Raw genomic sequence first — 21,342 nt, forward strand, 5'->3', positions numbered from 1 at the left:
ACCTCCACCTGCGAACAGCTTCCAGACGAGCAGAGTTTAGACAGTTGTAACCAACTTCTCCTGTGAGAGAGAGCGCTCCAACGGTGCTCAGGAAACGTGAATGGATTCTGTGTGTTTGCTCCAGCTGACGTGGGTAAAAACAAGTGGCTGTCTCGGTAAAAACCCACCCTTGGCTGTGGGTAAAAAAGACTGCAATTTTGCACCTATCCGTGGCACAGCAAAAATACCAAAGTATTTTTTTTTTTCTTTAAAAAAAATATCAGACTAATTTCAAGCAGTCATTGCTATTTTAAATGCAATGACTAACTGCCACTTATAGAAAAACTTCAGACGAAAAGCCTCGCTACCCCGAGCATTCCAGCACAGCTTCCCGGCCCCCGAACTGAAGGGTCCTCTTTAAAAAATGAACTACGAGAACACCCCACTCCGTACCACGCCGCCCAGAGCACACCGGCCACCGCACTAACTCCTCAGCTCAACGCTGGACAGTCGCTCCCCTGTTTGCCTCAGCGTCCGTGAAACGTGAAAGGGCTTTTGGGCCAGTGGAGGAGACGGGACAGGGATTCTTTCCATGAACTAATCCGTTCCAGACAGAGCTTGGAAGGTTCACACAGAAATTCCTAATCATCAGGACTGACGACTTTACCACACTGGGCTGTCAGAGGATTAGAGTTTATGTTGTTAATGCTGTGCTTGGGTTTCATTTTGCTCCCCAAGTGAGAACTGGCACTTCACCCTCTCGCCCCTGCTCCCCTCTATCCAGAGTTGCAGAGCCCCCCATTACTTCACGCTGCAGAAATGGAACCACTGCCCTAAAGAGCTTACTCTGGAGTGGGACGGAGCAGGTAAAAGGGGGCGGCACATGAGCGTTACGCGCTTCTCTCTGCACAACAGAGCCTGAGGAACTGGAGGACACACGGGATACACGCTGGACATGGAATCTCTTCAGTTTCAAAATCACAAGACGCTGCACCGTCAGCCTCGGTGCACGCAGGCTGCGTTCAGTCCCATTTCTGCAAATCGAAACCCCATTAAAAACAAGACTGGAAATACTAAGACAGCGGCAAAACTGGATCCTTACTGTATCTGGGAGAGATTAGTACTGCTTAATTGAATAAGAAAGACCACATGTTTAAGAGAGACGTTTTATTTAACACACAAAACAGCTACTTTGCTGTTTAGGTTTTGGCTTATATAGTGCATTAAATTGACAAATTGGGCCCCAAAAGGACTATTTTTGAGAAAGCAGAAACATTACTTGGCATTCTGTGGTTTGCTGACAAAGAAGGACATGGTGGTAACACTTGAACAAGCTCTTTTGGATAGTCTGGGCCGACCTCAAGGGGACTTTCGTCACGGATACACTTGTAAGATGAGGCACTGCGTACTTTGTAACAGGGTAAAGAAATTATGGTTATTTCAAACCAATTTCCAAATCCTGAGAGGGTAGTTTAAATGACCGTAGGTTATTACTCTCCACAAAATCTGAAGGAATATTTTACTGAAATATTAATTTTCAAATTTCTACCAAGTATTATGACATTTATGGCTACCACACGCTGATCTGCATGCTATATAAAGATTCTCCACTGAGTTAACTGATCCTGTTTAGGGACTCAGTGGAATTACACTGGCAAGGAGTGGAAGAGGGGAACGTACCAGAGGGCTATCAAATCCTTGCACACAGGGAATACGACTCTAACCATCAGCCAAAGAACGACCCCAAACTCACCTCAATTGTGGCAGCACAAAACCGAAACGGTACGTCTGCCAGCAGAGCCATCTGCTAAAGCCAGGCACCAGGAAGAGATTGTCCTACACGCGTAAGTAAACAGAAGCACTTGCAAAGCCTGATTTACGTATTTCAATTTCAGGACAATAAATATTTCTCTTCCCACAGTCTCTAAAACGGGAACTGGTTCCGTTCTGCCACGTCTTCCCTGGCTCGGCCAGGACAGCCAAGTTACACACACACTGTGCTCTCTGGCACCGCAGAAGGAACAAACAGGATATGGCACAGGTAAACACATTCATTTTCTTTGCTAGCCTACAAATGTAATTTGTGCCCTTAAGCACTGCACATTAATGTTCAACATAATACTCCAACATCAAGATGAATCTTTTGCAAGTTTAAACAGACCACTAACGGTGGCTGTACATTTTACTTCCAAATAAGCTAATTAGTCTCTCTATTTACTAGAGCTGATAAGGATCATCATCTTCTAACATTTATTTTAGAAGATATGATTTTTATAGCAAACAACTCACATTTTTCCTTTCTGTTGCTATTGTTTGCACAGTGGCAGTGAGCAAGTAGGTAACTTTCCACAACTGATGGCACTATTACATTCTCTAAAATGAAGAGCTGAAGTTATGAGTTATTTTTCACACAAAAACCTGATATGAATCAAAAGCTTTTTAACAAGACTTGATAAAATTAACATTCCTGAATTTCCCAATTATAGAGCAAGGGCAGACAGTTCTGCAAGCCCCATAAGGAGGTTTGGGGGAATAAACATTTAATAATTCTATTGCACAAAAAAACAGTCAAGAAATTTTACTTCTGCCTTCTCTTTTTTTCAGTCTTGAATTTTTTTGTATGAAAGAACAATGGAGAGACGCGTCACCACTTTTAAAGCCCGCCATTTCTTTCTTAAGACACAGTACAAAGTAGAGCAAAAGGATTCTTTTTTGAACGCAGGGCATTTAATAAATTAGTGAACAAACTGCTTAAACTGATGATACATTTTCACAGCTATAAGTGCAACTATTTTTCTGAAGAGAAAGGCAAATTTGGTTGTTCCCTGGCACAAAGATAGTTTACGTACACCAGGAGGTAAATACGTATTCAGCCATAAATGATGCAAGTTTAAGTAGAATTTGCTTCTTTCTCCACGTCATCATCGTCGTCAACAACCTGAAAACAAATCCAGAAGTAGCTTAGGTAAACAGTTTAAACTCTCAGTCCCATAGGATCGCACAGAGAATTTATTACATTAAACCCCTGCCGGACCCAAGGAGAGCAGCAGTTATTCTACGCTGCTGAATGACAATGGTCACATGAAAAAAGTAAGAAACAACTGGCAATCAAAAATGCCAGGACGAAACGTGGCTGAACTAATAGGAGCTGGTCAAGTTATTACAAAGGCCACTAAAACAATCACTACAGTGTATCAGATTTTTAATGAGGCAGTAAAAGAATCTGTGTTTTAAGGGACAAAAGCCTGCCCCTTATTATCACACAAAGTCCCCAAAGCACAAAGGTAACAGCCACTGGCAAACACACAGCGTCCAAGTCTGGGCTCCTCAGTGCAAGAGGGACATGGGCATATGGCGAGTCCAACGAGGGACCACCTCCCTCAGCCTGCTGGCAATACTCCCCTAAATGCAGACCTGGCTATCATCAGCCTCCTTTGCCATGAAGGCACACAGCTGGCACACAGCTGGCTCAGGTTCACCTTGGCATCCCCCAGCACTCCAGGTCCTTTTCTGCAAAGCTGCTTTCCACCAGGAACTCCCCAGCAGATTTTGGTGCATGGGGTTGTACAGGACTTTGCACAGAGTTCTGGATCTTTTGCTGAGATACAGCTTCTGACTTGGAAAAACTGCATCTATACATCCTGTACTTTTGCTTAAACCACCAACCTGTCCACGCTGGAAAGGCACCTTCTTTCCATTTAAAAGAAAACAGCTGTTATCTCTCACCAACCCACCTGTTCCACGCCTTCTACTTCAGGGATGTAGAACTGGAGCATGTTCTGTATCCCGTTCTTCAGGGTGATGATGGAACTGGGACAGCTGGTGCACGAACCCTGCAACTTCAGCTGCACAATCCCATCCTCAAAGCCTTTATAAATAACATCACCACCATCTTCTTGCACTGTCGGCCTGATGGAACACAACACTCAATGGAAAGCAAGCATAGCTGAAATATGTTTCCTTCCAGAAATCCTTAGTAAAGCTCAATTTAACACACACAGTGAACCATCACAAAATAGTAACTAAAGCTCTCTTTCTCTACAAGCACCTGGTTCGGATTTCCAACCGTACATACTTTGCTGGACTCTCTCACATTGAGGGCTACTGTTTTTCTGTAGGATATTGAGCAAAACGTATTTGCAATGAATGCAGCAGCACAGGAAGGAATCATTGAAATTCTAGGCAAGGCTAAGCAGCTTAGAACAGAGCTCGATTCAGCCTGCAAAGAAATACTGGTTTGCCTTGAGGCTCTCTCCACGTGTAACGATGATTGCCTCTGTTATGTGCCAAATGCAATGGGTACGTGTCCTACCACACGATGCACGTGCGTTGTTACCTGACCAGGGACGGTGACAAGAAGTCCTTAAGTGCTTCCATAAATCCACAGTTCACCACAGCTTACACAGGACAAAAAAAAAAGCTCCAACTACATAAAAGCTCAATCCCACTAACGGCTGAAGAAACCAGCATCTGGTAAGATCACATCCCAGTACTATTAGCATTTCTGCAGCCTGGTCTCCTTTTGCAAGCACCAAATGCCCAGCATTGTAACTGTATCCCCATAGCAACATTTTTCCAGACCAAGCTAAAACCATCAAGTTACTCTAACAGAAGTTCTTTATACTGATTTTCAAAATAACTCTTTTGAGAGCTTCATTCCTAAGAGAATAACCCGTGAATCTGACTCATTTATTAACAACTTACCACAGCAAATCACCCCCATTCCAGAAAGCCAAAGAACATGACTAAAAATTCCATTTTTCTTCGTTGAAATTAACTTTTTTAAACACACTACAGGACCTCTCACATCTACATTCCCTCCATCCTGCACCTTCTGACAACTTCTTTGCATGTATTTTTGAACGATTAAACAGTAAGTGCTCTATATGTACCCTTGGTTTATATATAGGTTCTGTAAACTATCCTGCAGTAAAATGAAGAAAGCTACAGTACTGCTAATATTCCCATCCACAGCTTCTTGGTCCACCAAGGGGCGCAGGGGGAAGGGAATAAAAGAAAGAAAAAGGTGGGGAGAAGCAGAAATTTGGGCAGAAATTCCGTGACCGTTATGAAAGGCACGGTGCAATCAAGGGCTGACATACTATAGGGAGCTTAAACCCAGCAAAGGGCCTCCTGAACTGTGCTTTCTGCCATGGCTTTATACAGCAGTGTATTCGCGTTACACTTTTCAACATTTAGCACATGTGCTGGGGAAAAATGTTTCAAGCTCATTTCTGCTTTTCTCCCTCTTTTCTTTCAGGAAAATGACCCAGTACCGCGTGTCAGCTCTGAGATAACCAAAACAGTATTTTTTAAGTATCCCTTTTAAAACACAGCATCTAAAAAAATGAAATTAAAAAACCCAAGTTCATCATAACTTCTGGAAAAATTAAACTGCATTCCGCAATTTTGACCCACGTACATGTTTCCGGTTCCTGAAATTTGTGAGGTGGGGAAGATGTCGCCATCAGGTATCACAGCCTTAGAAACAGAGCAGACATTTTCCCCTGCACCTCAAATGTGAAGTTGCTTATTCCTTTCAGTTCACTTTGGAAGGCAATTAATGAGCATAAAAATATACTTCAGGTAAACATGATCCATAGCCACTCTTGAGACTTCATTAGTTACCACCAGTTTCTAACTTCAAGTTGTGTTAGAATACCAATAAAATTGCAACAGGATACGAGGACAAAATCCATTGAAGCCCAGACAGTGAGGGAAACCCACCAGTAAATTTTCCTTTAGAGTATGATACAAGAGTAAAAACTACTTTGGAATACTTGCAAGGGAAGGACAAGGAAGGACAAGTATAATTAAGACAGAGATTAACACAACAGAGGAAAAAGAAAGTTACTGTAAAAGCAAAGATTAGGTTGTTTTCACTATTTACAAATAACCAGGTTAAATCCAATGGACCTGTTTAAATGCGCTGTGGAGGGTCAGAATCTAAAATCACGTAGCAATAAGGACTCTGCTCAGCACAGTTTGCTTGAACAGGGAAACCAGATAGAAAGTTTTCAATCAGAGGAAACAGCATTCTCAACTCTGGCCAGTTTTGCCCTTTAAACCCCCACACTAGATACGGAGCCATGAAATCACACATACCCAAAGAAAAATGCACCGGTCCCTAAATAAATCCAAACCCCAAGACTTACTCACTCCATCTAGCAGTAATGTTCCTGGTTTACCTTATTCTTGTATCCAGCAGTTCTTTAATCATCAGTACAACTTCGTCATCTTCTTCTGATGGAGCTTGGGGGAAAGAAAAATGTGCAAATCAGAACTTGGAGAGAATTCTGATATGATTACTAACACTGCATATCCATAACGGCAGAGCCAAATCGCATAAAAACATTGTGAGACAAGCGAAACCAAAAGGCAGAAGTCTTAATTCAGAGTTACTATCTTTTCCTCCATTATCCTTATTTACATCCCAGGCTGACAAAAACAGTATTGGTTCAGAGTTCTCCTCAACAGGCAAAGGCCTCAGCAGACAATAGAAGAGCCACCTTTTAAAGGAAGCAACAACTAACATTCAATAAGGATGGAATAAGGTTAAGGCAGGATCCTCAGGAGGAAAGTTCTAGCAACCTAAAAAATTCAGCAGGAAAAGAATTATGAATGTGTCTGGGTTTAGCAGCTCCGGATGCAATTTTAAGGTCACTGTTAGTCTCACAGAAGCATTTTTAAAGACAGCTTTTTCAAATAAAATAAAGTCCATATTAATATCAAAATTAAATCCAGACATAACAGAGCAGAGAGGAATTCAACAGTCATAATCTTCCTTAAAACATTGGAAAAAGTTGTTTAAGTTGCAAGTGAGAAAGTAAAAGGCAAAATACTGCCCTTGAGTTAAACTGTAAGTTAGTCTCAAGGACTTTCTATTGTTTGGAAAAGACTTGTTACTATTTCATGTTCATATAAGACCATAAACCTATCATTAAGACATGGACATTAAGCCTGGGCACTCTTTTTTGATTTAAGGAGGGAAAGAAAAGCCTTTGTAGGTGTCCATACAAAAAGGATCCGTAGCAACACCCAACAGCTTCTTGAACACGGCCTCGGTACTTGCAAAAGTATTTCACACACACAAAGTATAACAGACCACCGAATCACAGAATGGTATGGGGTTGGAAGAGACCTCTGGAGATCATGTAGTCCAACCCCCACGGTCCACGATGCCAAAACAGAGTCCAGCCCAGCTCCAGCGGAGAGAGACCCCTCCGAGCCCAGCAGACACGAACCAGGCTTGATATTCATGGGTAAGTAACAGCACAGCACTGCTTCTGCTAGAACATACATGCTCTGAAAACTCTCTCGTGTTAATTCTAGCAGTTTTCACTTTAAATTCTCTTGCAGGCTTTTCTGAGGGAGAAGGGGAGACCCTTCTGGATGTCACAAAAACTAAACCCAAAGGCAGATACTGGCCTCTTCCTGAAGAGTTCAATTTACCTGTATCTGTCCTAGGTGCCTCATCAGTAACCACAGGTAAACCAGAGGCAAAGAAATCCATTATAGTTGCATAAATATCTGGTTTCAGTAAGTTCCAATCCAGGTCTTCACTCTCCTTCAAGAATCAGAAATAAAAAAATAAAAAAACCCCAATATATTAAAAACAGAGTATCTGCCTCCTAATAATAAATTATGCAGAGATTCTTCTTGCATTACAAATATCATAACGAGCTCTGACATTTGATGCATGTATTTGATTTCATAGCTTTGGCAAGTCCAGCTTTGCCAAAGAAGTTCAGTAAGACTCAATTTATAATAGTCAACAGAAAAGCTTCCTTGCTTGCATGCCAGTATTAACTAAAAAGAGGTGAAAAATAAAGTCTCCTAAATACATTATTTGACACGTATTTTTACCAAACCGTTTCAGAGACTCAAGTTCGTTTGGCTTCATTTAATTCTAAGCCAAATGATCATTGACAGAATCGCCCCGTGCTCTTCCCACAGTAACAGCGTAACTGCCTGGTTCCTACACCACACCTTATCCCCGCTGCCGCCAGCACGCCTTGGGCAAACACAACCCGGCCGCGATCCCTCCACCCCGCTCCCACTGCCCTCGCCTTCCGCAGCCTTCTCCGCAGGTCGCCCGCTCCCGCGCCCTCTGCTCCGCTCACCTTCGTGATGGTGATGAAGTCTGGTCCGAAGAAAATACTTTTAACTCCTTCAATTTTGAATAACTGTCTGTTAGGAAAACAAAACAAAACCAAACCAAAATGCACACACATTTCAGGCAACAAGGATTCATTCAATCTGTCACAGAAAAAATGTTCTAGAATCCATTTCTAGACAAAAATAAGCACTAAAACCAGAACCACTACGAGAAACTTGGCGTTACTTCGCCTACAGCTTACTAAGAGGAAGGAGGTAGGACATAGGGTGTATCATCAGCAGGTTCGCAGATGACACCAAGTTAAGCAGGAGTGTTGATTCCCAGGAGGATAGGGAAGCTCTACAGAGAGACTTAGATAGATTGGATCATTGGGCCAACACCAACGGTATGAGATTCAACAAGGGCAAGTGCCAGGTTCTGCGCTTGGGCCACAATAACCCCACGCAGCGCTACAGGACTGGGGAAATGTGGCTGGAAAGCTGCCTGGAAGAAAGAGACCTGGGGGTTCTAATTGACAAGCGGCTGAACGTGAGCCGGCAGTGTGCCCAGGTGGCCACGAAAGCCAATGGCATCCTGGCTTGTATCAGAAATAGCGTGAGCAGCAGAAGTAGGGAGGTGATTGTGCCCCTGTACTCGGCACTGGTGAGGCCACACCTGGAGTATTGTGTCCAGTTTTGGGCACCTCAATCCAAGAGAGATATCGAGGTGCTGGAGCGAGTGCAGAGGAGGGCAACGAAGCTGGTGAAGGGCCTGGAAAACAAATCCTATGAAGAGCGGTTGAAGGAGCTGGGACTGTTTAGTCTGAGGAAGAGGAGGCTGAGGGGAGACCTCATCACTCTCTACAGCTACTTGAAAGGACACTGTAGAGAGGTTGGTGCCGGTCTCTTCTCACAGGTAATTAATGACAGAATGAGAGGGAACGGCTTCAAGCTCCAACAGGGTAGGTTTAGACTGAACATTAGGAAAGAATTTTTCACAGAACGAGTGGTCGGGCATTGGAACAGGCTGCCCAGGGAGGGGGTTGAGTCACCATCCCTGGATGTGTTTAAGAGCCGTTTAGATGTGGTGTTGGGGGATATGGTGTAGGGGAGAACTTTGTAGAGTAGGGTAGATGGTTGGACTCGATGATCCCAAGGGTCTCTTCCAACCTGGATGATTCTATGATTCTATGAGGTCCTGCTGCGAAGCAGTGTACGTAGTAAAACCAAACACATCTTACAAGACTTTTCCACAAGATGTGTGAAAGAGTTACTCTCTCCAGTTCTTCTTTAAAGGTAAAATTATATTCTGTACATGAAAATGTATTTTTTCAGCATCAATCAGTAGGTTCCTATTGTTTCAGGTAGGAGTAGCGCAAATACAAGGAATGTTCCTCAGATTAAGGCAAGTTATTTAAAGCAATTGTGCTCAATAAAAACTGCCTTCAATAAAAAAATAAAAGGACTAGTGCCAAGCAGTCCACAAGGCTTTAACACACCAACTCACTTTGTCGGCAGCCTTTAATATTTTTAGTCATTTGTATGACACATGAAAAACGTGAAGGTTTAGGAAAGTTTTCACACCCAGGATTCATACTAAATTCCTTGAGATGGCCCATACAGCACCCAACAAGGAGGCGGTAAATTAGCACACATGCAACGCAACACAACAACTTAGATGATAGGAAAGAGCATATTTTTGACATTATTTTAAAAATATTTTAAAAAGCAGAATGAGAATGTAAAGACCAATTTCCACAAATGGTTAAAATAACACTCAACTAATTCACCTACAGAATAAATAAACGATGCCACTCCTGAAGAGTAAAGAAAAAGAAAAAAATCATTAAAAGTAGGAAACACCTGGAGTTAAATACAGCATAAGGCTGTAAGAATGCTTTTTAATTAGAGGCTGGGGGGGAAGAGGAGGAGAAAATATATTCTCCTGAAAGACTGGAAAACATCAAAAATGTAATGAATGAAGGAATTGGAAATGTTATCACAGAGGAATGCGTGACAAGAGCTGACAGAAGAGATTTCACACTCCCCGTTTGAGAGAATTTCCACACATGCAGCAGCAATACGTGTACTGGCCTTTTATATCATTAAACCAACTGGATTTCAAAGTTACTTACACAATGAAATTTGCAATTAAATAATTCTCCCTCCCCTTCAGAAAGCTTTTATTACTTCTTTGGAAAACGAATATTCTCTTTTAAAATAAATGAGTATTCCATTTACAAAACCCATAATCTGGGGTTTATCGATGCACAGTAGGCAATTTTTTTCCATTAACCTGCGTAATGAAGCTGTTCTGCCACAGGACACATCACAGCACACACATCTTCTTTGATGAAAATGTTTATTAGCAGATACATGACAACAAAAAGCCACTTTCTGACAGCTGATTGCCTTCTGCAACCTGATGCACTTTGGCATAATCGGATCCTACACCTCCAGCATTCCACTAACACGTTTTGATGTCCTCAAAAACCTTTCACATTGTATTTGTTACTTTAAGTCGCAGAGCTTTGCTTCTAAAGATCCTGTTTGCTCTCAAACAGCTCTGCAAGAGACCTTTGGAAACGTCAGTGCTCACCTTTGATAACCCCCCGCTTCCTGGAGAGACTGTCAAATGAAACAGCTTCTACTTTTGCATATAATTCTTCCAATGTAAACAAAGCTGACTTAAACGAGGCTCTCCGGAGGTAACCCATTGCAGCGTTTCTGGATCTCAGCCCCAAACAGAAGCCCTTCCGCCCACAAACCAGGTAGAGTTTTTTTTCAGAGGCCAATGTGAGAGCAACAACAAACATGTAAAAATCGATGCTTCTAAATATTCCCAGAGAGGCTTGTGAGGGTGCTCCAATCCCCTTCTATGCCAAGGTGATACGAATCGATTACCCGGCTCAGCAACTCTTACTCCAGATTATGCTGCAACTCTCAAGACCTTTTATAGATCCAGCCTCACAGAGTGGGCCAAAACTGCTTTCCTTGGACAGAAACGTTATAAAACTTTGTGAAGGAAAAATCTACTGGCTTTGAAGCTCAGGTTAGCACCGACATCTGCCAAAGCAATCAAGCTACTACACTGAATTTGTAGTATTTGGGGACTATCTACTTCATTATGCTATTTCCCGGTCCTGAGAAGTCACACGATTTCCAAGTAACTACTTGAATTAAGAGTGTTCTGACAGGAATGACTTCGCAAAATTGGGGCCAGAGGTCTCACTGGTGATGCAGCAACTGTTCAACAATACTGATTTATAATACCATGCAATTCTGCTGCATAAACTATACCGCGATGCGTTCTGCTGCGATACAGCCGTGAAGACCGCTTTAGCAATGACAATCTTCCCAGCTTTCATTTTATGCACAAGTAAAGCGGTATTAAAAATTTAAATCCAACCAAGCTGCTCCTGAGGATAAGGAGGAGCAGGATGATCAGAAGCTGTTCTTAAAAACATCAGTTGTAGACACACAGCCCATACTGGCCCCCCAAAGAAAGTATGATGTGTTTAGTAATACCTTGCTAAAGGTGAGCAAAATGCTGCAGCTGGTGTGGAAAACTCCATAGTCCTCGACTCCAGCACTTCCTTCCCTGGAATAAACTTCAAGCTATTTGGATTTGGTGTGTCCTGAGTTTGAATAAACATACATCTTACTGGAAATTAAAAAACAAACAAACAAACAAACCAACAAAAAGAAAAAGAAGAAAAATAATGTAATCAGACCTAAGTATCTTAAATGAAAGCCAAGGATCCCGGCGAGCCAGCAAGCCCAGAGCCGGGCACCGCTGCTCTAGAGCAAACAGCAGCCAGCGCAGCAATGGGGTTTTAAAACACAATGCAATGGGTTCCACAAAAGCCTCCAGGCTGACACGAAGACGGATAAGCACAGGCACGTTATCTCACAGGAAACAAGATAAATGGAACCTTGTCTTTGCATCTTTTGCTAAGTTTTATTTACTAAAAAGCATCCTACTGCAACAGCATCGAACTGCATGAGGCCAGTACCACCCTCGCTTTCTTCTCAAGGCCAAGAGATTCTACCTTCATTTCTCTGTTGCATTTAGTTGGGGTTTTATTTGTATTTTATTATCCTCAAATGCTGGGAACTCCCTCTTGCAGCATTGTCACTTCCTGTTCAAAGTGTAATCAGTTTTACTAACCCTCTCTTGAAAATACACATAATTTATGGGGTATGGTTTTTATTTCATTTTTCAGCACTATAAAAAAAAAGAAAACCAAGCATAACAACACTTACAATGAACCACACCCTGCTTATACTATTTTCTACAGAGTGAAAAATTACTGTAAGCTATCATCTATCCTCCAGAAATTGAACTGCCAAACAATTCAAAATAAAATTATTTACAGTTCACTGGTAAAGATGCTTAAAAGATAGAATTTTTACTGAGCTTCCTTTTGAGGCATGGGTCTTTCTTTCACTAGAGGAGAGTAAAAAAAGCCTGATCTTGACTAAATTTCAATACTCTGCATTTAAGGGTGTACATTTAATAGTGTATTTTTCTGTAGACAGGTCCACGCAGCATATGCCTGATGTCCCAGTGAAGCTGAACATCAGTAAAGGACAGGTTCCCGTCTCCTAATTCTCTTCCTAGTTCTCCTTCTTTCTAACTCTCCCTGCACATCAAATAACACAATGATATACAAACATTCAGGAAAGAAAAAAACCACATTTTAAAACCAAAAATCTCTAGGAACTAATATTTATAAATAAATTATACTTGAGAAACAAGCTCACATAACTTAAAACATATGCAATAGGGGGAGTTAAAGCAGCAAAAAGGAGCTGACATTTTCATTTTCCCAAACTGCCTATTTTGCCCGTGACTCCCCAGTATCAGATGACAAATCACGCTATTTATAAATTGCCAAATTGTTACTGCTTGTATCTCTCATTGTAACAACCCATTTGACTTGAATATACACAATGGCAAAGTACGCACATACCCGTTTTATTTTCTTTTTGTTGTTCTTTGTTTTTGGGTTTTTTTTAAAGGAAAAAAGACTTCCCACAGAAGTACTTAAGTCTTAATGTGAAAAGACTAATCCTGACAGAGCAAGCAACTAGTCAGCTTTATCCACCAGGATGGAAGAACTACTCATCTTCAAGATCCAAGTGGCATCCAAAATCCCACCCAGCGTAACGGCGTAGTTAACAAATAACCAACAACAGGGGATTTGGACAGTGTAAATTGAGTGCACTCTGCCAATTTTTGAAAAGCAACGGGCTACTACCAGCTATCATACATTGCTCATCTAGCACCTCTAACACCCTAGAACACAAACGGCTGCATCAGCTCTCAGAAAAGGTGCCCATGTGGGTACCTACTGTACTCTAAAAACTGTGTTCTGCAGTTGGAAGATCTGCCTTCCGAAGAGCAGTTTTTTCAATCATTAATCAACCCGGAGAGTTCTTTGCACAGCTGTGAAAAACCCATTTGGAATTTATTATTCAATAGTTGGTAACTGGCTGTATTCACATCAGACACAGACATCGGTTCTTTCAAGCCTCTGCGGAAGGACCTGCACACCCGCTGGCTGCTCTGCCCCGCCATCCGCCAGGGTAAGAAGATCCCGAATAGAGGCTGACTTTAGTAGGACACTTGCGGAAGCAGATAAAATACTAAGTCGACTGGTCAGAGCCTGCCTGTTGATTGGAACTGAAACAGGAAAAATGGTCCAGATAAGATTGGACTTCTCTGAAATCAAAACTGAAAAGAAACTTCTGCCTGAGCAGACTCATTTAAATAAGATTTCCATTTGTGACTAACTCCATGCAACAGCACCTGCACTTTTTTTTTTGCCTTAGACCCTTTCTGCTACAGCATTGGAAAGCAGTTGCTAAATCCCTCAGGCAGGTGCAAAATCACAACGTTTTTCTGTAGCGCAAGTTTCACATACTTATTTTTTTCTTTTCTGAGCATTACAGCCTACCAAAAAAACGGTAGGTGCAACAAACTCAATCTTAAAACATTGCTTTTTCAGGGTAATATCAAGTTGCAGATAGTATTAATGGAGAATGTCATTGATGCACTATACATTGATGTGTGTTCAAGAGGGGGAAAATTAAAAAAAGAAAATATTGCAGCTTCAAGAATGAAAGGCTTTGCTTTCATCCTTGCTAGGTTCCATCTGGATGGTTAGCAATTTTATCTGGCAGAGCTCAGGAGCTAAAGCAGGACAGAAGGCAAAACGAAATCTTTCACAAGGGATACATTTACACTAAGACAGAAATAAAATTAAGAAATGCGGAAAACCCAAATAATATTTCACACCAAAGCCCCTTATAAGTCTCGGCAGCTGAATGACACCGACAAAACATTTATCATCAAGCACATAGTGAGCCATCCACATCTTCTCCCCAAGCTTCAAATGTCCAAGCGCACTAGCACTTCATTAAAAACCACCCAAGAAATGTTACCACACTCAGATTAGGCTTTCATTATTACCAAAAGACATAAAAACTCATCTATTAATTTTTAACTAGTATTTACCTGCATTATGCCATATTGCAGATGGAAGAAATGATTTCTTTGGCGCAAGTTGATGGAAGAACTGTTGAGTTCTCAAATTATGATCTTTTAACATCGTACGGCAGAACCTAGAGAAAAATAATTTTACTAACAATTTCCAAATTACAGGTTTGCACTTTACCCCACGGAAAGAACATCTCACATGCTTCTAGTGACCCCAAACTCAGCAAGACACCCACCTGCTTCAAACCTCTCAGGTAACACAGCAAGCTCCCAGGCTAGATCACAAAACCTCCTGCACTTTTTCCCCTTCCCAGTGCTCCCTCTCTCCCATTTCATAAAAAAATAGACATAACTCTCCGATTTTTGCCACCTAAAAAATTAATCTAGACTCCTTCAAGATCACTAAAGACAGGCAAATCCCCTTATTTACCTAGAATAGAAGAGGATAAGTCACCCTATGGAGCCTTTTGTCTTCCCTTGGACAGTAGCACCTAGAAAACTAGCTTGGACTAAATACCTGATTTTCAGAAGATTACAGCCTGCTGCGACGAATCCAATCCCAAGCACATGAGGCCAGATCAAGGCCAGAATTTACTCCTCTACTCTGTGGGCTTACCTGGTCAAGCATAAGGCTCTCCTATATGACTCTCTTAGGAGATACAAGACAGGCTAAGAAGGTAATGCAAGAGCTACTCTTACACAAACAATTCCCATAAGAAAAAAATACCGGGACAACATTTGGATAAAAGATAAAAACCTCTATTAGCTGTATGTACCAAGCCATCCCTCGCTCCTGCCCACCTCTATGTATTTTTTCCCTTTGGGGAATAGAGAAACTCAGTATATTCCAATACAAGTACTGTTCCAGAATTAAACCAGACCAGTTAAAAAGAGGCGCTGCCCCATACTGGCCACGTAACTCGCACTAGCAATTAAAACAGGGGTGGTGTCACCTGCTCAGATGAAGTTAAGAGGGGGGAGAGCAGAGGGGAAACAAGAAAAAAAAAAAAAACAAACCACATTAATAGAATAAGCAAGGCAGAGCGATGCAGTAACAAGCCTAACTTTCAAGTGTAAATACTTGCTTGCACATTGCTGGTTTCCGCAGCTGTATGCACAGCCACAGCATCCAGGGATTTCAAAGTGAAAATCAGAGCATGTAACCAAAACCCTCCTCCTGTCACAGGCAGCACAAATAAACGTTACAGAGGATTCGTTACTCTCTGGTTTCCCTCCTCCTTATCAGAGGAGAGAAAGCAGATAAACTGAATAAATTACATCTGCAGAGGCTCTGAGATTCTCTGGGGGGGGGGTGTGGGTGTGGGGTGTGTGTGTGGTAACTCAGAGGAAGCACCACACCTAGGCCCAGATTCCTCAAAACACGGAAACAGGGAAAAACGAAACAGACCTCCCCACTGCAAGAGAGGGAGACACAAAGGTCTCAATCGTGTTATTTGCTTATTTTTTGGTCTTGGTAGCAGCTACAGAAACCACAACGGGATGTGGGAGCAAGGTCCCCCATGAGAAAAGTTCTCCTTTCCCTCTTTAGCTTTGGGAAATAAAGATTATTTTTTAGTCCACCACACAGTCCTTTGAATTTCCCCTTATTGCATAGTTTTTAGCAACCAGGGTGGGAGAATTTCCCCTTATTGCTTCGTCCTGAGCACAGTTCACTGCCCTCACTGCATGATCCCGTGCCCACGGGCGTCGGGGGGAATTACTCCTTGTTGCACGATCCCGGGCAGATGGAGAGGGAATTGCCCCTCACGGAACGATCCTGGGCACATGTGGGAGGGAATTACCCCCCGCTGCACTGTCCCGAGCCGCGCCGGGGGGAATCCCCCCTCATGACTCACACCCGTGTGCGCGAACACTCCCTCAGGGGAAGGCCCTCAGACCTGCGTGTCGGGGGGAATTAACGCCTCGCTGTTGTAATAAGAGTTGGAGGAAGAAACAGCCTCTCGCTGCCCGTCCGTAAGGAGGAAAAGGAAGAAATAACTCCACCCTCGTCCGCCCTGCTGCTGCGGGGAATGAAACGGGAAGAGCGCGGGAGAGTCCGCCGCGGCCCCGCAGGTCGCGGTGCCCCTCGCTGCGACACGGCCGCCCCCTCCTATCCCCTCAGCCGCGCGGGGAAAGGGCGAGAGGAGGATCCCTACGGGAAAAAGCCGGGCTCCCCCCCCCCGGGGCCGGAGGCAGCGAGGGGCCGAAGGAACCCCGCGGTCACCTACCGGCCGCCCAGCCCCGCAGCCGCCCCGAGCCACCGCGCGGCCGCCATCTTGGCGCTCCTCAGGGCCGCCCCGATCCCGCCCCGGCTGAGGCGCGGCCCCTGGCGGCGGCGGGAAACACCCTCCACGGTTAATTTTTTAAATAGCTACTTTTTTTTTTTTTTTTAAAAAAAAAAAAAAAAAAGTATGTACTTTCTTCTCACCATTGCAGCACGTTCTAGGGCGATGACGCCCCACTGTCCGTGCCCCAGCAGCTGGCGTCGCTTTATCACCCTCTGGTTACCACAGGTAGGGCTCAAGAAACAGCTACCTCAGAACCGCATTTTCCTCTTTTGTGGTGAAACACAACCATTTTTCTTTTCAATAATTTTTACTTTTCAGTTAAGCCTCTTCTAACTCTCTTCTTTTCCCCCCCTCCAAGTGTCACAAGCCATCAGAAGCTGCGAATTTAGCCCGGTAACCTTCCAGAGCCGGGGGCTGTGGAAGAGGCTAGAGGTGATGGGTTTTGAGCACAATACTTTGAGGTGGAAGCTCTTGATTTTGCAGATGGCAGCCGACACTCAGGGCTGTTGTACGAGGAACAAGAGGAGGAAGAGTCACCCTGGGGAGGAAGGAGACACGTTTGCAACCTCAAGATGAAGAACTGTGGTTCATGGCTGGCCCACAGCTGCCTTTTCCCTCCTTAGATTATAATCCTGCCAGTTTTGGCCCAGAAAGTCACTTACATTAGGCCAATCATACCTGCTTATTCAGAGAATCACAGAATGATTCCTGTTGGAAGGGACCTTAAAGCCCCCCCAGTGCCACCCCCTGCCCTGGGCAGGGACACCTCCCACCACACCAGGTTGCTCCAAGCCCCATCCAACCTGGCCTTGAACCCCTCCAGGGATGGGGCAGCCACAGCTTCTCTGGGCAACCTGGGCCAGGCTCTCACCACCCTCACAGCAAAGAACTTCTTCCCCACATCTCAGCTCCATCTCCCCTCTTTCAGTGTCAAACCCTTCCCCCTCCTCCTAGGGCTCCCCTCCCTCATCCAGAGTCCCTCCCCAGCTTTCCTGGAGCCCCTTTAGGGACTGGAAGGGGCTTCGAGGTCTCCCCGGAGCCTTCTCTTCTCCAGGCTGAACCCCCCCAACTCTCTCAGCCTGTCCCCACAGCAGAGGGGCTCCAGCCCTCCCAGCATCTCCGTGGCCTCCTCTGGCCCCGCTCCAACAGCTCCATGTCCTTCTGCTGTTGGTGGCCCCAGAGCTGGAGGCAGCACTGGGGGGGCTCTCCCCAGAGCGGAGCAGAGGGGCAGAATCCACCCCCCCTCGCCCTGCTGGCCACGCTGCTGGGGATGCAGCCCAGGGTGCAGGTGGTTTCTGGGCTGTCAGGGCACGTTGATGGGTTGTGTTGAGCTTCTCACCCACCAACACCAAGTCCTTCTCCTCAGGGCTGCTCTCCAGCCATTCTCTGCCCAGCCTGGATTTGTGCTTGGGATTATCCTAACAATTATTCTCTTACAATTAACTCATACAACCTAAAAATCCAACCAAGTTCTTTAAACATCCTTCCAGCCCTTCCTCGCTGGATTGGCTGTACCTTGGCAGGCAGCTGCGCTCACAGAAAGCACGTTTTCCCTGGGCTTTGCCAAAACCTATTCTTGAAGACTGCTGTGTCCCCCCGCCACACGCACAGCTCAGCTGGGCAGCAGGCGGTCACGGACCATTTCGCTCAGGTAGGGCAGACCCTCTCCAGGGACAGGTTCGTTCTGTACCTCCTCTCCGGCGGCAGCAGCTCCGGGGTTTGCAGGGGGGCGGGCTCCATAGCTCCGCACTGTCTTGTAGCATCGCCCCAGGCATGAAGGTTTCTCTCCAGTAAACTGGAATCCACTTCTTGAAGCCTCTGCTGAAAGCAGTGAGATCAGTTTGACTTTACAACTGCCAGATAAAACAGGGACAGGCCGAGTTCAGTACCTTGGTAGGAAGAACTCATTAAAAACCGGATTCTTTGTATCCAGCAAAAATATTTTGCGTGGGGAGGGGAGAAAGAAATGCCCAGCAGAGAAGATGTATTGTAATCAGATACAGTTTTAATAAAATGTACATAAGTTTACAACTCGAACGTTTCTTCATAATGATTAACACAGATAATCACACCTGGAGTGCAGAAATTGGCTCCATCAGATCTGCAAGTCAGAGGTACTTCCGAGCCCGCAACGACAGCGCAGTGCCAACGGAACACCGCTCTTGGGACACGAGTCACAGATTGTTTGTCACAGTTAGTGGAGACCACGGACACTACCAGGTCTGGCTTCCCGCTCCACGCAGAAACGAGGGAGTTTCTTTCCCTGCCGGACTCCCGTGTAGTGATGCTCTGCCAGCTGCATCCCACATGGGAGCCACCGGCCCCGAACGCGCACCCTGCCCTCCCCACCCCCGCGAGCATTTCTCCCTTTGGAGAGGAAGGATTGGGGAACAGTGGATCACCATTATCCCTCTAACTTCACAGGAGAGAATTTCTAGGTGTGTGTGACAGTATTTATCCTACCTACAATGGAAACTACAGGCCGGGGCTTATTTTTAGAAAGAGTAACACAGCTGATCAGGTCTCAGGAACGTGTTCCAGAACTGGAACAAGATTTCACTGTCAAGATACTGGGGTAAAAATGCTTTGGAGTCTCTCGGTGCACTGAAAGGCCTTGATTTAACACCATGAGAGAAAAAAAAAAAAAAAATCCACAAAAAATTCAACTCCCCAACACAAGAGTCTTTGGTGGAAGCTGAGTTAAAGTAACCGATTACCACTTTGGAGTGATTGAGAGTTCAGCGATTAAACAGATCTTGCTCGGGTCTTGCTTAAGTCCCGCTGAAGACGTGCTTCAGGTGCTGCGTGTCATGATTGCTCACACGGGTTTGCTGTGACGAGCGCAATATCACTTAAGTGCTCCATGCATGGTGTGCATTACAGATCGAGTGTGCGCTGCCTTCAAGAGACTAAGACTGTAAACTTAACGCCGTGCGTGACTAGTGCTGAGCTGGGTGGAAGGGAGAGGAGAGGAAATACGGGGAAAGTCCCAAAAAAACTGCAGCGGGCTGCGGAAAGTGCAGGTTAACACCACGTCGGCTGGTCCCATTACGTGCGCTGTACAAACGTCAGGGCAGTGAGGCACGGAGAGCCAAGCCAGCTGGGTTGGTTGGGTTGGGGTTTTTTTTTTTTGCATGCAGAAACTCTGATTAATCACTTTGAAGACAGACTTTAAGTGCATTCACGCTGAGGTTGGCAATGGGTAAGAACCAGTCCCTTTCCCAGCATGAATCTCAGATTGTCCCAGGACTGCAGCGATAACCGCGGCCTCTGGCCGTGCGCGAGGAGCCAGGGCGGGTCAGAGAATTTACTACAGCTTTAAAAAAAGATGAAACCAGCAGCTCTGTTCAGAAAACAAAACGCTGCATTGAGGCCATACCAGTCTTATTTCATTAACATCACCGGTTGTGTGGCAAAGAAAACAATTAGCATTATTCTTCCACATTCATTAAAACCAGTAAGCTTCAGAGGCTACGGAAATGGAATTTCCACTTACAATTCATCACGCCGAAGCTGCAGCACTGGCAGTGCAGGCTTAGGAGGAACATGGGCTGGAAATGAGAGGATATCAGACTAACAGGCATTGAAATTCAGTTTTCTGACCGTAACCAAAAGTCCTGTGACTCTAGAGGTCACATGCAGAGATACAAACAAGCCGCCTCCATCCCCCAGAGGAGATTTAAAACCATTTAAGCGCTGGGTGTATGCTGGCAGGATCCTTAGCTTCTGGGGCAGGGTTAGCTTGCTCTGTGTGTAAAGTGCTTGAAGAACATAAGAGCTGCCAAAACGCGAGCTGGAAATTCAGCCTGACCCGACCCGAATGGGGGCTGTAAACGAGCCCGCACACCTCGCTGCACCTCGGTGCGCTCTCCCTTTCTCCCTGGGCTGGCGGTGCAGGACAGCGAGGTCTGGCCGTCCCTGCCCCGCCGGCACCAACGCACACGCAGGAGACTCTGCTCCGAGCGTGACGGGGAATGGGCTAACGCTTCTCCAGCATCAGCCAAGCGAGACCTGCATGTGGCATCAAAAGAAGTTTCACAGAATTATCCAAAAACAGTTTTTCAAGTAAAAATTCAGGCACGGAAAGAGAACCTGAATCCAGTTAGCAGAGGTAAGGCCTCGAACCCACATCTTATTTATCCTTCTTGCTCCAGCAAAGCATCTCCCTGGTCCACAGGTTCCTCCCTGCACCGCCAAGGCCCGACCTCCCCTCCAGCAGCTTCCCGAGCTTGAGAACTGACCAACTCGAGGCGAATCCCGGCTCCTGGCGGCACAGCGTGGCCACGGCACAGGCTGCCTGTTGGAACAAACCTGGGCCCTCATGCTCGGTCTCCTCGGTATCCCTTGAATTCACAGTTTGCTGTCGCAGCCATTCTCGGCATCTCTCACCGATCCCATCCAGCAACAACCGACTCGGGGCTGGGGGGGGGTATAGATTTAAAACAAAAACAACCACCGCCTTTCGGGTATATA

At 44.9% G+C, this 21,342-nt stretch overlaps 1 protein-coding gene across 4 annotated transcripts; it reads right to left on the minus strand.

The window, feature by feature from the left end:
- Positions 1 to 1,133: 1,133 nt before the first annotated feature.
- NFU1 (NFU1 iron-sulfur cluster scaffold) lies at positions 1,134 to 16,886 on the minus strand. 4 transcript variants are annotated; one of them, XM_074164135.1, is made up of 8 exons: positions 16,810 to 16,886; positions 14,600 to 14,706; positions 11,605 to 11,714; positions 8,103 to 8,169; positions 7,432 to 7,546; positions 6,168 to 6,231; positions 3,714 to 3,888; positions 1,134 to 2,917 (listed from the first exon to the last, which is right to left on the minus strand). In XM_074164135.1, the coding sequence occupies exons 2-8, from the start codon at positions 14,603 to 14,605 to the stop codon at positions 2,870 to 2,872; spliced, it is 585 nt and encodes a 194-aa protein (XP_074020236.1). In that variant the 5' UTR covers positions 14,606 to 14,706; positions 16,810 to 16,886; the 3' UTR covers positions 1,134 to 2,869. The 4 variants fall into 4 exon arrangements, with proteins under 4 accessions (XP_074020236.1, XP_074020234.1, XP_074020233.1 ...); XM_074164133.1 differs by having other exon boundaries at positions 11,605 to 11,740; positions 14,600 to 14,725; positions 16,810 to 16,878; XM_074164132.1 differs by having other exon boundaries at positions 11,605 to 11,740; positions 16,810 to 16,874.
- Between the last annotated feature and the right edge of the window lie 4,456 nt (positions 16,887 to 21,342).

This window comes from Numenius arquata, chromosome 26 (genome assembly GCF_964106895.1).
Source record: "Numenius arquata chromosome 26, bNumArq3.hap1.1, whole genome shotgun sequence".
In the NCBI taxonomy this organism is placed as follows: Eukaryota; Metazoa; Chordata; class Aves; order Charadriiformes; family Scolopacidae; genus Numenius; species Numenius arquata.